This window comes from Rhineura floridana, chromosome 1 (genome assembly GCF_030035675.1).
Source record: "Rhineura floridana isolate rRhiFlo1 chromosome 1, rRhiFlo1.hap2, whole genome shotgun sequence".
NCBI classification, from domain to species: Eukaryota; Metazoa; Chordata; class Lepidosauria; order Squamata; family Rhineuridae; genus Rhineura; species Rhineura floridana.
The window spans coordinates 245,982,714-245,996,978 of NC_084480.1; the positions used below are offsets into that span (position 1 = coordinate 245,982,714).

General features: G+C 37.5%; 1 protein-coding gene across 4 annotated transcripts in view; it reads left to right on the forward strand.

Moving 5' to 3' along the window:
• The window catches only part of RBBP8 (RB binding protein 8, endonuclease), a 74,843-nt gene that overhangs the window by 45,509 nt on the left and 15,069 nt on the right, over positions 1 to 14,265 (forward strand). For all 4 annotated transcript variants that reach the window (XM_061596895.1, XM_061596886.1, XM_061596879.1 and 1 more), the window contains exons 9-17: positions 2,796 to 2,884; positions 3,336 to 3,415; positions 4,423 to 5,293; positions 5,570 to 5,696; positions 7,321 to 7,412; positions 8,755 to 8,869; positions 10,473 to 10,643; positions 11,208 to 11,277; positions 12,260 to 12,356. In XM_061596895.1, the coding sequence (XP_061452879.1) occupies positions 2,796 to 2,884; positions 3,336 to 3,415; positions 4,423 to 5,293; positions 5,570 to 5,696; positions 7,321 to 7,412; positions 8,755 to 8,869; positions 10,473 to 10,643; positions 11,208 to 11,277; positions 12,260 to 12,356 (1,712 nt within the window). The remainder of the gene's footprint in view (positions 1 to 2,795; positions 2,885 to 3,335; positions 3,416 to 4,422; positions 5,294 to 5,569; positions 5,697 to 7,320; positions 7,413 to 8,754; positions 8,870 to 10,472; positions 10,644 to 11,207; positions 11,278 to 12,259; positions 12,357 to 14,265) is intronic.

The window sequence follows — 14,265 nt, forward strand, 5'->3', positions numbered from 1 at the left end:
TATTAAGTGAGAGCCCAAGCTTTCCATATGCTTCTGCAAAGACATTTAGGATAGTTTGAAGATCTTTCTCTGAATGTGCAGAAACTACATTATCATCGGCATATTGAAGTTCTACGACAGAGGTTGACATTACCTTACATTTCGCTTTCAGCCTACTGAGATTAAAAAGGTTTCCATCTGTTCGATACGTGATTTCCACACCAGTAGGAAGTTTCCCCTCAATAAGGTGTAGAATCATAGCAATGAAGATAGCAAATAAGGTAGGAGCAATGACGCATCCCTTTTTTACACCTGATCCGACTCTGAATGGATCGCTCTGAAAGCCATTGTTGTCCAAAATTGTTGCTGTCATGTTGTCATGAAGGAGTCGCAAAGTATTCACAAATTTATCAGGGCATCCAGTTTTTAGAAGGATGGTCCAGAGAGCGGTTCGATTCACAGTGTCAAAGGCCTTAGTTAGATCAACAAACGCCATATATAAAGGTCAATTCTGCTCCCGGCATTTTTCTTGAAGCTGTCGTGCAGTGAAGATCATGTCCACTGTCCCCTTGGAAGGGCGGAAACCATTTTAAGATTCGGGGAGGACATCCTCTGAGATCGGCAGGAGGCGATTTGCAAGGATCCTTGCAAGGATTTTACCTGCGGTAGCAAGAAGAGAGATTCCTCGATAGTTCCCGCAATCTGTTCTATCACTCTTCTTTAAAAGGGTGATAATTATGGCGTCCCTAAAGTCTTCTGGGATCTCCCCCCTCGTCCAGATTTTTTCGATGAGCTTATGAAGTTGTTGTGTAAGTTCAAGCCCACCTTCTTTAAAGACTTCAGCAGGAAACCCATCAGGTCCACTAGCTTTGTTGTGGAAGAGTGTACAATATAGGAATTGGACTTTTAGTGTGATGGCATCTACTCTTTGGAACTCCCTCCCATTACACAGCAGATAGGCACTTTCTCTATTGTCTTTTTAGTGCCTGTTGAAGACCTTCCTTTTTCACTGTTTAGAGATTTTTAAAATATTAAGTGGTTTATAAATGCCTTTAAATAAACAGGCTTTTAAAGTGGAGATCTTTATCCCAGTCTGTATCTGGATTGGATTTGAAATTGTTCTTATATACAGAATTGTTCTTACTATTGATGTTTTTACTGTGCAATCACTTTGTGATATTTTATGGGGATTGATTCATGAATGGAATCAAATAAGAAACACAAGCAACTCAACAAAAATGTATTCTATATGGTCCTTAATATTGGTTATTGTTAGTAAGATGGGACACAGACATAACCCAGGACTAGCTGCTAAGCAGCAGCCAGGACTGATAATGCCTAATGCTTGGAATGATGAAAATAGAGGTAGGTTGGCTTGCCAGGCTGTTCTGGGCAAACCATTCCTATCTTTCCTAGGTCTAACACACGGGAAAGTTCAAGCTGAAGCTTGAAATTTCAAGCTGTGGCTAAAGGAAGAAGAATTAGAAGTACTCTAAATCCACTCCCAATTCTTCCTTTGCAGGCAAAATATGGTGCTTTTTGAATTTGTCACCTTTTTGCCACCTTCCTGGTGTGAATTCAAGGTTGGGATGCAAAGGAACAATCTATGTTTGCTGTCCCAGCTTGAACTTTCAATTAGCTGATACTTTGTATCCTCAAAGTGGCCCTTTGAGGGTTGGTGTCCCCAACCCTGCCTTGAACCATCTGATGCCTTCCTAGGCTCCCCTCAGGAATGTAGAAAGCTACTCATTTGCCAGGACATTTTACAGATTCTTATGGGAAACCAGTCATCCTCCAAAGCTATTGGAAGGAGTTGAATAGGAATCTGGAACTTCAAGAGGCTGCTATTGTAAACTTATATTTAAATATTATTAAATACTATTATGACTGTCTAATTGTTTCATGACTTGAGCATTTGAGAAATACATTTAGATAGGTTTAAGATAAAAGTCAACTGTAGATGCAGACTTATGGGGTATTTTTGGACCCCAGGTGAAGTTTTCATTGTTTTCATTATTTATACATAAGTAGACCTACAGCTATGTTCTTCTTGGACATTGTCACACATTTTAATCTGTCCAACATCCCCAAATTTCAGCCGCTTACCATTTCATTTTCCTTCAGGGAAAAAAACCACACAAAACAAACATGGGGGTCCAAAAAAGCAAATGTCTGTCTTTTATTGTGTAATTTACACATGAGTATATCTACAGGGTTGTCCTCCAAGGACATTGTCACAAACTGTCACCTGTACAATGACCACAAATTTCAGCCAGTTACCACTTAACCGTTTTCCTTCTGGTAACAAAAAAACCATTTGGGGCCAAAAATACCCCAGTAAAAAGCCCTGTGGGCAAATGTCTGCCTTTTAATTTTTGTTTTACATGTGAGTAGACCTACAGGGTTGTCCTTCTAAGACATTGTCATGAACTACCATTCCTGCAACATAAATTCTAGCCAGTTATCACTTACTGTTTTCCTTCTGGAAACAAACAAAAAAGACTAGGGTCCAAAAATATCCCAGAAATTGTGTTTACTCAGTATGCATGGAGAAGGGGCCAACATATACTGCTCAGAAAACTTCTACCTCCTCTGAACAAGTGTTTTTTGGCTCAAAGTCTTTTGGTATTGTCAAGCACACTTGTGCTGACAACATAGAGAAATATGGTCTCTGGTGCACAAAGTTACCCCATCCTTCCATTGGGAAATCTCATTGTGATTTTTTGGAGATCTAATTCTATCTGTATGAACAAAAGTGGAATATGTTTTTATCATGTATAGTATGAGTTACTGATTTCTTTTTTCCATCTATGCAGATGGAAAAATAGGAAGAGAGTGCCCTGCTACAACATCACCTTTTAACTTGGCTGCAGTTGTTACAGAAACGCTTGAACTTGATGAGCCTGTGAGTACTGTTTTCATGGTCTGTCTGTCTGTCTGTCTGTCTCTCTCTCTCACGCACACACACACGCACACGCACGTTCTCTCAGACAAGTTGAGTACAAACAATGACACCAATCCAACCTGAGGAACTATGCTTACAGAAGCAGACTTCTCTGAGCATATTCCTGGCTGGATAGGGAACTGCATGCACAACGACATGCTTCATTCTCAGTTCCCTCTTCCATTCAGTATATCCCAGGTTTGCATGCAGAGCTGGCTTCCCCTACTTCAACAAGTAGCTGATTGGTGGGATTTTAGAGTTTTAAAAGGGCTTCATCCACACAAGCATGGCTGTCCCATAGGCACACCGTTGGATCTGACTGAATATGTGCATTTTAAACTTATACAAATGTACTGTACCAGAAATCACAAAATGCTTGAATTATTTGTGAAGAGGTATTATTATTTCATAGGAACCTCAAAATAAACTACAAGGAGATTCCAGAAAAAAGTTGCTTCATGTGTTTCCTAAAAGTAATGGTGACAACTTGGGGTGAGTCTTAGAATTTGTTTGTTAAATGAAGATTTTGTATATGAAGATAAGGTAACTTTCATAGAATAACTTTATTTATATAAATATTTATATATTTATACTGATAATATATTTAATATAATAAAGTGATGGAGAAAACGTACTTAGTTCAAATGAGTTTAATCAGTCAGAAAATAGTACAGTTAGATTTTCTGGCATCTGAATTTTTAATATAACATATAATAAAATAAATATGATTTTCCTATCAATATTTTGTCCTCTGAATATAAGTATTCATTGGTAATTTGCAAGATGTCACCTTAAGGACCAGTCCTGAACTTATTCCTACTTGTGTCCTATTGAAACATACATAGGAAAACAGGTAGCAAATTTTAAAAGACGTGAGTCTGATATGACTTGCTGTAAAAATGAAGATGATAATTTTTTGTACCATATCGGTATGTATGTGTATATGCACACCTCATAATGTTTTTGTTTACAGTTGTTAAAATGTATTTTATCTCACAAGTCAAGTTCAGGGGTCATATTTCATGACCTACAAAAAGGCAGAATAAATATAGACAGAAGTTTAAAACAGTAGCAGCATCTGCTAAAGCATAGTTGGGGAACCTATGGACATTCATTCATTGTTGGGCTGTAACTCGCATAATCCCTGACTATTGTCCATGCTAGCAGGGCTGATGGGACTTGGACTTTAACAACATCTAGAGGGCCAGATGTTCTCCACCCTTGTGCTATAAAGGCTCAGAAACCCAAGGATCTCTGAGCAGATTATCCAGTAGTCATATTTTTATATCCAACAAACATAGTTACTTTTAGTCCTTACACCTACTGCACCTAACTCTGCTTATGTTGATGTTTCTGACAATACAGTATTTCTGAAGGTGGTGGTGGTAGTTTAATTCCTCTTTTAAATAATAACAGTCTTACGCTAAATGTTGCTTTTCTCGGGGGACTAATAGTTCCCCTTAGCAGAATAAAAGATTTTAAATTTTAACTGTGTTCAGATTTTCAGATCAACCTGAAAACACTTCTCCACCTACAGATTGGGATTCTAAGGTACCTTCTCCTGTTTTTGGAACATCTGCAAATGTGAAGAACAACTTGGGCCTGAGTAAAAGTCTTTCCCCTTCTGTGTTAGCAACAGGGCAGAAGTCAAATCTGAAAATCAACCCAGTCAATTCTCCTCATTCTAGAGTCGAGAAAATGAAATCAAAATCTGAAGATGTTGCTTTTGTTGCACCGCTTAACCTTAGGACTGAAATAACCTCGGTTATTAGTCAGGCTTCAACTGGTAAGCAAGTAGTTCTGAAACAGAGTGCAAATGAGCCCATAACATGTGTGACCAACACACATTTAGATAAAGATGAGATAGTCAAGAGCGACTTCCTTCTTGCATCACAGAAACTATTAGGCAGCAGAAATCCTAAAAGGAAGAAATCTGATGAGAGAGGTGGGCATGTGACTAACTGTGAAAAAGAAAATGCTTTCCCTTCCCATGTAGACGTTCCTCTTATCAATAGAGATAATACAACTGATAAGCCTTTAGATCTATCTGATCACTTTTCTGGTTTTTGCTGTCAAGAAAAAAGCTACGTAAGTGCTGAAACCTCCAAAACCAGACTGAGGCAGGCAACTCTCCATGATGCTTTTCAACTACCAGTGAAAGATTCTTCTTCTAATATCATCAGTGGTAACTACCTAATGAGCAAAGATTCACAAGAAGATCCCTGTGTACAGGAAGCAATTCTTAAATGTCTCAGTAAAGCATCCCCAGAGAATGAACCTCAACTACAAATAAACGAAGAGATTACTACCTTTTGTAATCCACCAATGCCAAATGATGCCCTAGAATCAGATCTCTCTGAAGATATGAAAGTAAGTTTGTGGTCATTACTTTTCTCTAGCATAAATAATCACCTGAAACTTCCAGGGAAAAATAGCATTTCTTTTGATCCTTTGATTGAACTAAGAGTAAGAGTTTGTCGTATGTGAAAGTTATGTAACATTAGCAGGAGGACCTTTCTACTACTTATTTGTACATCTAGAGTAGTAGGCCAGAAGATTGATACAACTAGATAATGTAAGTTGTGAACAGAGTAGATAGATGGAAACTTTGTGCTGAAGTTTTCAAAGTTGTCATTGTGTTGGTAGGTTGCTGGTGTTCAGGAATCAGCAAGAAAGAGGATAAGGTCAGGAACTGGAGTGGGTGAACCAGCATCTGTGCTTCAGCCAAATCCTTGTAGAGTCACAAAAACCACAAAGCTGCTCAATGAACAAGGTATCTTGTAATTCACTGTGCTATTAAAATACTAGAATGTCTGTGTTTTTTGTCTTACCCTTTTATTGGTGTTACCTGTTATGGAAACATGTATATATATATATATATATGCAGAGATACTCAACGGTCTGAGCTGTGTGTGTGCCAGTGTGTATTTCCCTAATTAGCAGGCTTTTACCTTGCATTTAGATCACTGAGACGTAAGATTTAGTAAAATAAGAAAAGCTACTTTATTTATAGAAATACATAGTAGATAGGAAAGTAGATAGTAGATAGGAAAGGCATACCTAGTTCTAACTAAGTTGGAGGTGCAATGCCCAGACGTGGGTATTGCCCTCATGGCTCAGGAGAGAAAACAAAGACAAAGATGTCTCCTCTCTCCTTGGGCAGTCGAAGAGGAAGACAAAGGAAGGAGGTGCAGGTCAGCTTCCCTGAGCATATCAGTTTACAATGGAAGGAAGTTAAGTAGAGAACAGCACAGGTAAAGGTAGGCAAGCCTAGCCAGCTGGAGAACCCTAACTCTATCTTCCTTCTGGAATGCACAAAAAAAAACCCAGACAGGAGTTGCTCTAGCCCCAGTTCCAACATTACCATCACCTACCAGAGATCATGTATACCCATGAGGGCTGAGGTTGAGAACCTTTTTGGCTATGGGAACCAGAATGTTATCCCACCAACCTGTCAAAATCCATTGAACAGAATTCCCCAGTTTGGGAACCACAGCACAAGGAGTATTGTCAGCTTATGTTTTACAAAGCCGTTTGCAAGATTGTTTGAGCTGCACCTTTCAACCTCCGAAATTGGAAGTTGAAAGGAGCAGTGTAGGGCAGCTTCAAAAAGCAGGAAGCAAGGTTGGGAGCAGGCTTTGATCCAGCAAAAGAACAATTGAGAGCCCACTCTAAGCTCCTGATTGTTCCTTTTGAAGATTTGCCATCATGTATGATGTCAGGTGTAGGGCGAGTGGGCATGGCTTCCCCAAAATGGCTTCATGGATCAAATGGGGGAGGCTTGATGGCCAAATTTGTCCTATGGGCCAAAGGTTCCCCTGCCTTGCATTAGAGGGGATATGTAGTGGAGTGTCTGCTCTATTCATAACTTTGCCAACTCACTCCCACCAGGGTGGATTTTCCCAAGGTTTTTGCCACAGTAAGTTGTTTTTTAAAAAAAGATCCCTTCCATTGATGCTAATGAGAAAGAAACTAAGGATGCCAACTCCAGGGCTGACATACTTTTTCATCCTTCTTGAGAGCATGTTAGGGGAACAAGGAGGATTTGGAACCTGCAAATCCCCTAACACCTCATTTTTAAGCCAACCAGGTGGGATTGTGACAGCAGCTGAGCCTTGTATCACAGCAATGAGAAGGCCTCTGTTTACACAAAGAAAGATCCACAGCATCCAATGACCCTGCAGTTGCCAACTCCAGGAGTTTAGGGTTGTTCCCTTTAATATGTTTTTACCTGGCATCTCTTTTCATAGGATCACCGCTTGGTTCTTTCCTTTTCAAAATTTGCCACTTGAGGTCTGAAATAGTCGCTATTTGTGTCATTTCTGGTCTGCATAGCTTTAGAATTCTATGACTAGTAGAACATTCATTTCTTTTACAAGTTCTCTTTCCTTTTGAAGATAAATCATCCTTGGAAAGTGTGCAGTGGAGTATAGATCCAGGAGCTGACCTTTCCCAATACAAAATGGATGTTACTCTGATAGACACAAAAGTAAGCAATATAATGTGGCTATTATTAAGCTCTCAGAAAAAACAACAACGTATTTTATGGCTATTAACCTGTAAAGCTTTACTCAAAATAAAGCAAGATTAGAATGGTTCCTTTTTAAAGTAAATTTTAGTTTGGGAAATAGAAAAATGTAAATTTAGTAACTGGTCATGAGAAAGCCAATTCAGATTTGCAGTTTCTGAGTTGTGATTGTTCTCTTGTATAACTACCATCTTGGCTTGCCCATGGAAAGATAATCCATTATGGAAAAGGTATTCCATTGTTGTTGTTATTATCATTATCATTATCACCTGCCCTTCACCAGCAGGTCCCAGGGCAGGTTGCAACAGTTTAAAGTTCAATATTAAAAGCAATTAAAATTTCCTTGCCTCTCACTAAGGAGAGTTACCCTGCATATCCCTTGGAGCCTCTGTTCTCACAAAGGGAGTGTTACATCTTTCACTGAATATAAGAGGCTCACTAAGACTATTTTTTAATATCTAATGTTTTTGGTTGGTTGCCTTCCTGAAGTGTAATAGTTTTTTTGCTAACATGAAACCGAATTAGTATGTCTGCTTATAACATTTATGTGATAGAGCTTCAGTGTTTGGAAATTTGCAAAGTCTTGGTTTTGGAGAACAATTTGAAGAATGTTTTCCTAGTTGTTGTTCTACCACTAGTAATGTAGTATTCAAATAGACTGCAATTTTTTCAAATAAAACCCAAACAGGTTTTTGCGTGTATATCTTGCTGAAGGTACTGTAAATAGTTAGGTGTATTAAATAGAAGGAATGCTTTAAAATGTGGTTGTATACATTGCAAGCATGAGGCTATAGCTGCCAAGTACAATCGTTGTCTCAATACATTTTTTTCAAATAATGAAATTAAACAAAAGATAGATGGGAATCATACCCTGCTTTTTCTCTTTTGAGTCTGGGTTTTAAAGTAAATGAGCAGAAATCAATTGTGCTCTCAAACTGCTTTTAGACTTAATTAAGGGAAGATATGGTTCAGTTCAGACACTACTTTTGGCTGTTCTGTTTGCTTATTTGAAGGTATCAGCCAGAAACCACTGATCATACTCCCACAACTTTTTTAATACGGAAGTTGCATTTTCATACCTGGGGAATCATTGAGCTGAGAACTTGCAGCTTGTATGTCATATGTAGGTCATAAGAAAGCTACCAAAGCCCTGCAAGGATTCTTACATCTTAAAAAGTGATCAATATTCTAAACATTTTTTGTTCCTGGTATACACATTGGTATAGACGTTAAAATATGTTTATGATTGCAGTCTGCAAAAATAATTGTTACATAATTGTTCTGTAACTATGTTGCCTAAAAGGAAGGTATCCAAGGAAGAATTGAAGCAGAGACCATGGACATGGACTATACGTATGTCAGTGATAGTATTCTATTAAGAATGAAAAATCAAGAACATAATGAAGCAAGCAGTCCCAGTAAGTTATTTTGTCTATTTTAATAACAGAATATAATAACTTAACTCCTTTGCATATTGGGAGGTATGACCTCCCCCTAATGCACTAAGATAGGTTCCTATGTTACCACTTAACAAGAGGTGACAAGAATGCATGAGCAGCTCACTGAGAACATAACAGAAATGAAGGGACCCCCCAGCAAAGCACAGCGTAGGTAATGAGGAGTGACAAAACAATGGACTGAATCCAGAGATTCAAAATGCTTATGACTGGCTTAAAAATTGACCTTTTATTTTTTTCCCCTGCCTTATAGCCTTAGATGGAGGCACAGTCTCCATTAAGGAGCAGAGTCCTTTAAGTCTTTTGGACTCAGATATGTTGTAAGCTATGGCCTAGACTCCTAGAGTGTGTTTCTTGAGCTTTGACCAACTTGCTACCTGTGCATCCTTTATGGAGGTGAAGGATCTGACTAGTATCCTGTACAGTCTGTTGGTTGCTTCTCAAGTATACAGCTGTAATATACTGTATGTGGGACTATCTTTGAAGACAGGTCAGGAACTTCAGCCAGCTGGAACATGGAAGCTAGTCTTCTTTTTAGAGCTAATTGCCATTACATATAACCTTGATTCTTTATTATCTTCATGTGTGAGAGGTTCATTTCGGGGCAGAATTCAACATGCTAGACTTGCCTTATAAAACCACTGAAATGTTTGTCCCCCACTTTTGCAGGAGAACCATTTAGTGACTTTGTGGATTGGGAAAATTCTAAGAACTGGGGAGGGTCTTACCTTTTAAAACTGATACGTTTAAAGGTTTTTCTTTCCTTTTTTTTTAAGTGCACCTTGACACTGTTTTAAGCAGTGGTTTGGTTCATCAGCCTGGTAGCATTCTTGGGACAAAATGCCCAAATGGATGTTATGCTATGAACTCTGCCAGGCTGCTAAGAGAAGCCATGCCACTGCTTGAAGTGACAGCAAAGCTTTTTTTTAAAAAAGGAAAGAAGGGAAAACCCATACCCGCTTTGTCTTTAAAGGTAAGACCACCAGCACCCTGAAAGTTCATAGTATATTTATTACAATTATTTATATTCCACATTTCAAGATACAGATCTTCCAAGACAGCTTATAAGTAACATTAAACTATATTTTTAAAAATGACAGTAAACAATTTTACTGTATAAAAAGTCATTAGGTTCCCTTTCACAGGCAATTCCTAAGCCTATATATGTATATAACATAGTACCCTGCCCAAACCTTCTATTTGTTCTTTCCTTGAATGTAGTCTTGACAGTATATGAAATAAAGTGTTTTGTGCATTTAATAAATTAAATAAAAATTAATATTAAAAACCCTCTTAAGCCATGCCGGAAAATGGAATTTATGATTGCCATTATTCTGTCCCCATATATGCTTATATCTGCCAGAAATTCCCAAGAAGCTATTTAAGTCATAGACTGGTCCATCTTTATAATAAAGGTAATTAAGATGACATACTATAATTTAGTTGCAGAACCTAGTTTGTTTTGTTCATTTGCTACTAAAAATTTGAATAGTGATCGTGCTGCTTTTTAGCCCAAAGTGTCAAAAATAATGCTCATAATTATTACCGCTTACATTTGTATAAGGAGAGAAAAGAAAAAATGACACCTTGGCAGAAATATTTGATCAGACGTCATATGAAGAATATGAATCCTATGTAGAAGATGACAATCTTCCAGGATATAACAATAGGGAGTCTTCTCAAGTGGAAGAGGAAGAAAATAAGGAAATGTCAACAGTAAAGAAAAACCTACAGAGTATGTATTTGTTTTTAGACTTGTAATTCAGTTCTGCATGGGATGAGGGCGAGCAACAGCTTTATTTTGAATGCACACAGGATCTCAGTCATTGATACTGTCCTAACGAAGGTTCAGCTGGTAGGAGCAGTCTGTGAGCAGACTTCCACAACTGGGATGCTCCTGCTACTGGAGGATGGCAGTTTCAGTGATTTCCCCTTTCCTCTGCAGCTCCTTTGTGCCTTGAAACTCTGCTCTAGAGGGTTGAGGGATCCTCCAGAGTAGTATGAGAGGCAGCTGAGGGGGCTGCAAAAGGAAGGGAAGATTGGCAAGTAATGTTGCCCCATCCCTGTACTCCCCCAAGAGCTTCTGCTGTATCCCAGTTTCCTCTGTGAAGAGGAGCCCTTCTATTCATGGGAACCAAGACATTCTCTTATTAAAAATCTTGAAGTTAAAGGAGAATTATTGTTTTCAAGTACTGAGAAATATATAGACAGCTATGGCCAAGGTTCTTTGCTTAGATTAATGCCAGCATCATGCTGTCTCTAGCAGTATTTAATATTATAACATGTTATATATTTTCAGGATGTGGAGACAAACAAGATAAAATTAAACAGAAGGCTTTTGTGGAACCTTATTTTAAAAGTGATGAAAGGTACATAACAATATATTTCTAAAAATTATATTTTATGCAATCAGGCTTCTGTGGTTATGAAAAATATTACTATTCTTTTCAATTGATGGCATGGCAAAATTGGGAGACCATAGTTTGAAAAAAATCAGCTTTGGAAAGATTTATAAAGAAAGTAAATGTGGGTGGAATATTTGTCATTTTTAGATAAAGCAAATGACTGTTCTATCTTATTTTCCTCTGTAAATGTATATCCCAAGCTGTTTTATTTAGTAATATATATGATAGTCTAAAGAGAAATGTTTAAGCATATATCAAAAGTAAATGCGCCCCTGTTATCATTTCACTTTCTGTAGGCAGAAAGAAAAATCAGAATCTGCCATTTGTTGTATTGCCCTATTGTTATTTTTATCACAAATTGTCAGTGTTCTTTTACTCTTTATTTTACTGGATTATAGTTTAAACATATACCTCTAACAAATCTTTTTCCAACTTGCAGAGAATGAAGACAAAAGACACAGGAATTTATCTACCATTACTATTAGTTATATGAATATGGGACACTGTACATTGCGGCTTCTGAGCCTCTCTATTCGTTGCAATAAGTCTTGTTGTTAAGATGAATAGAGATTAAAGAGTAGCAGCTTTTCATGGGTTGCACTGATATGTCATGCCCCTGCACATTATACCTCTAAATAATACTGTGATCAAATCCTTCTGAAGTCAATAGGATTTGCATCATAATTACAGTAGCCTTCTTTTCTTAGTTTTCTAATAGCAATAAACATTAAAAAGTAGCAAAATATTCAGAATTGCAGTATTTAGACTAACTGCCACAGTGATGGCAGATCTTGCTTTTTTTAGTATGTTTATAACTAACCCTAAAGCAACAGCAAAACTTAAATTACTAAACATTCTTATGAAACATTAAACTAGCGTACTTTCCTGATGTGAAAAATATTTGCAACATTGTTTAAATCTTGTAAATTCTCTGTTTACTTTCCAGAAGGAACACTGTATTAGATTTTCCTCATGTTGAGGTTGTTCGTAAAAAAGAGGAAAGAAAAAAATTACCTGGACATACTTGTAAGGAATGTGAAATAGTAAGTAAATTATTTCCCTTGGTACCATGAACCTCATTCTGTTTTTTTCAGTAAAATAATTTAGTTATGTCCCAAATATCATATACAAAGAAATGTATCTGTAGCATTAGCTGACAAAATGGTGCAACATGCATTTGATCAAGACGTGTATGGAGCCTTAACGTAGAGCAGAGCTTTTAGTGTGGCTGCCCCTGTTCTGTGGCATCCACTATCTGCACTTTCCAGAAACAACCAAAGACGTTGTTGTTCCAACAAGCCTTCCCAGCTGGATGAACAGGTCTCTTCCTTGGGTGCCTAGATGGTGTTGTTGTTTTTCTCCTGCTATTTTCTGTATTGTTTGAAGTTGTTTTTATTGCATTTTGCAACATCACCTTGAAATCCATGTGGAAGGCAATTAAATAATAATTATTCTTCCTTTTATTATATATTTACATACCTCCTTGTCTGTGAAGTGTCTTGCATGGGGAGAAACATGAAAATAACAGTGCAATAAAAACTTCTGGTTTTTATCTGTGCAAAAATAAACTGTACAGAATCTGTCTAGGAATCCCAAGATTCCTGTGAAATCTCGCAAACATCTGCAACTTCTGATTTGCAGTTTCTAACCCACTTTCTCCAGAAGGTTCCCCTGACTTCAGGAGTTGAAGTTTGCATGGTGTGGGGCTGCATTTGGAAAAGAGCCTCAGAAACTTCCTGCATGGTCTTGGGATCTCTCAAATATTTTCCACACTAATATTTAGATTGACCATTTACCCTACAGCTATGGCATTTCACCACTAGGGGAATAATGCATATGAATAATTTATATATTTCTTTTCTAATTTAAGCCTTTTTCTCCCATCTTTATTATGCTGTGTAATAGCACTTGCAATTCATCCTCTAATATAGTATACAATTTGTTGGGGAGTGTAGATGAGCCTTATATTGCACAAGAGGTGCACTTACGGTTTTTAGCTTTAACCACTTTTCTTATCTATTCTTCCATTTCAAAAGAACCCATCAATATGTTTCTGAAATAGAATATTTTAAAATAAGGAGTTTAATAAAAATTTTGCTACACTTTTCTATAATCCACATAGCGTAATTTATAGCCTACTGTGAAGCTTAGTTCTGTTACAAAGTATGTGACATCTAGAAGCCTAGAATAAAAAAGGGACATAAAAGCAGCTCTGTGTCTTGTGCCAAGAGTTGTGTGTGAACAATTTTAATTTCCTGTCTCTGCACACTGCAGGGCTTCTCCTCTCCAGGACCCTGGTTCTTGTTACATTTTGGCAAGTTACTCATAGAAGTGTCTGTGAGAGTAGAAACACATGAAGAATCTTTTTTGTAATGAAGAAATGTTAAGAATAAGCACAGATTTTTTAAAGCATTTCCAGAAAGAGGCTTTTAATGTAAACAATCCAACCAAAATGTTTTAACGAAAGCATGTGGAATTTCAGCAATAGCATTGCACCAAATAATTGGTTGAGAGACAGAAGACTACATCCAGATTAGCACTGGCAGTATTTTGTGTTGTTTCTTAAGTAACAAATTATTCCTGTAACAATTCCCAACCATAGGGCACCCATTGCTACACTGAGCTTCAAAAATGTATGCTGTTGTTTGTACATGTTCTGTTAATCGGAACCTTTTTGTTGCATTTATAAAACTACACTGGTTACATCTTACTTCAAATTGTTGTAATTATAAACAGTGGGTAAAGAGAGGTGAAGTTAAAATGTTAGAAATTACTTATTTGCACACACACATAGGAGGGGATATGCTTGGATCCCTCTAAAGACCTGTTGTATGGGCAAGATCAGGGCAGTAGCTAGAATGGTGAAGACTAGGTGTCTATGCTGTCTTTATCTCTGGAGATCTTCTGTATCACAGTAGATTTTTCAGTTACAAAGATAATACTTTTCCCCCT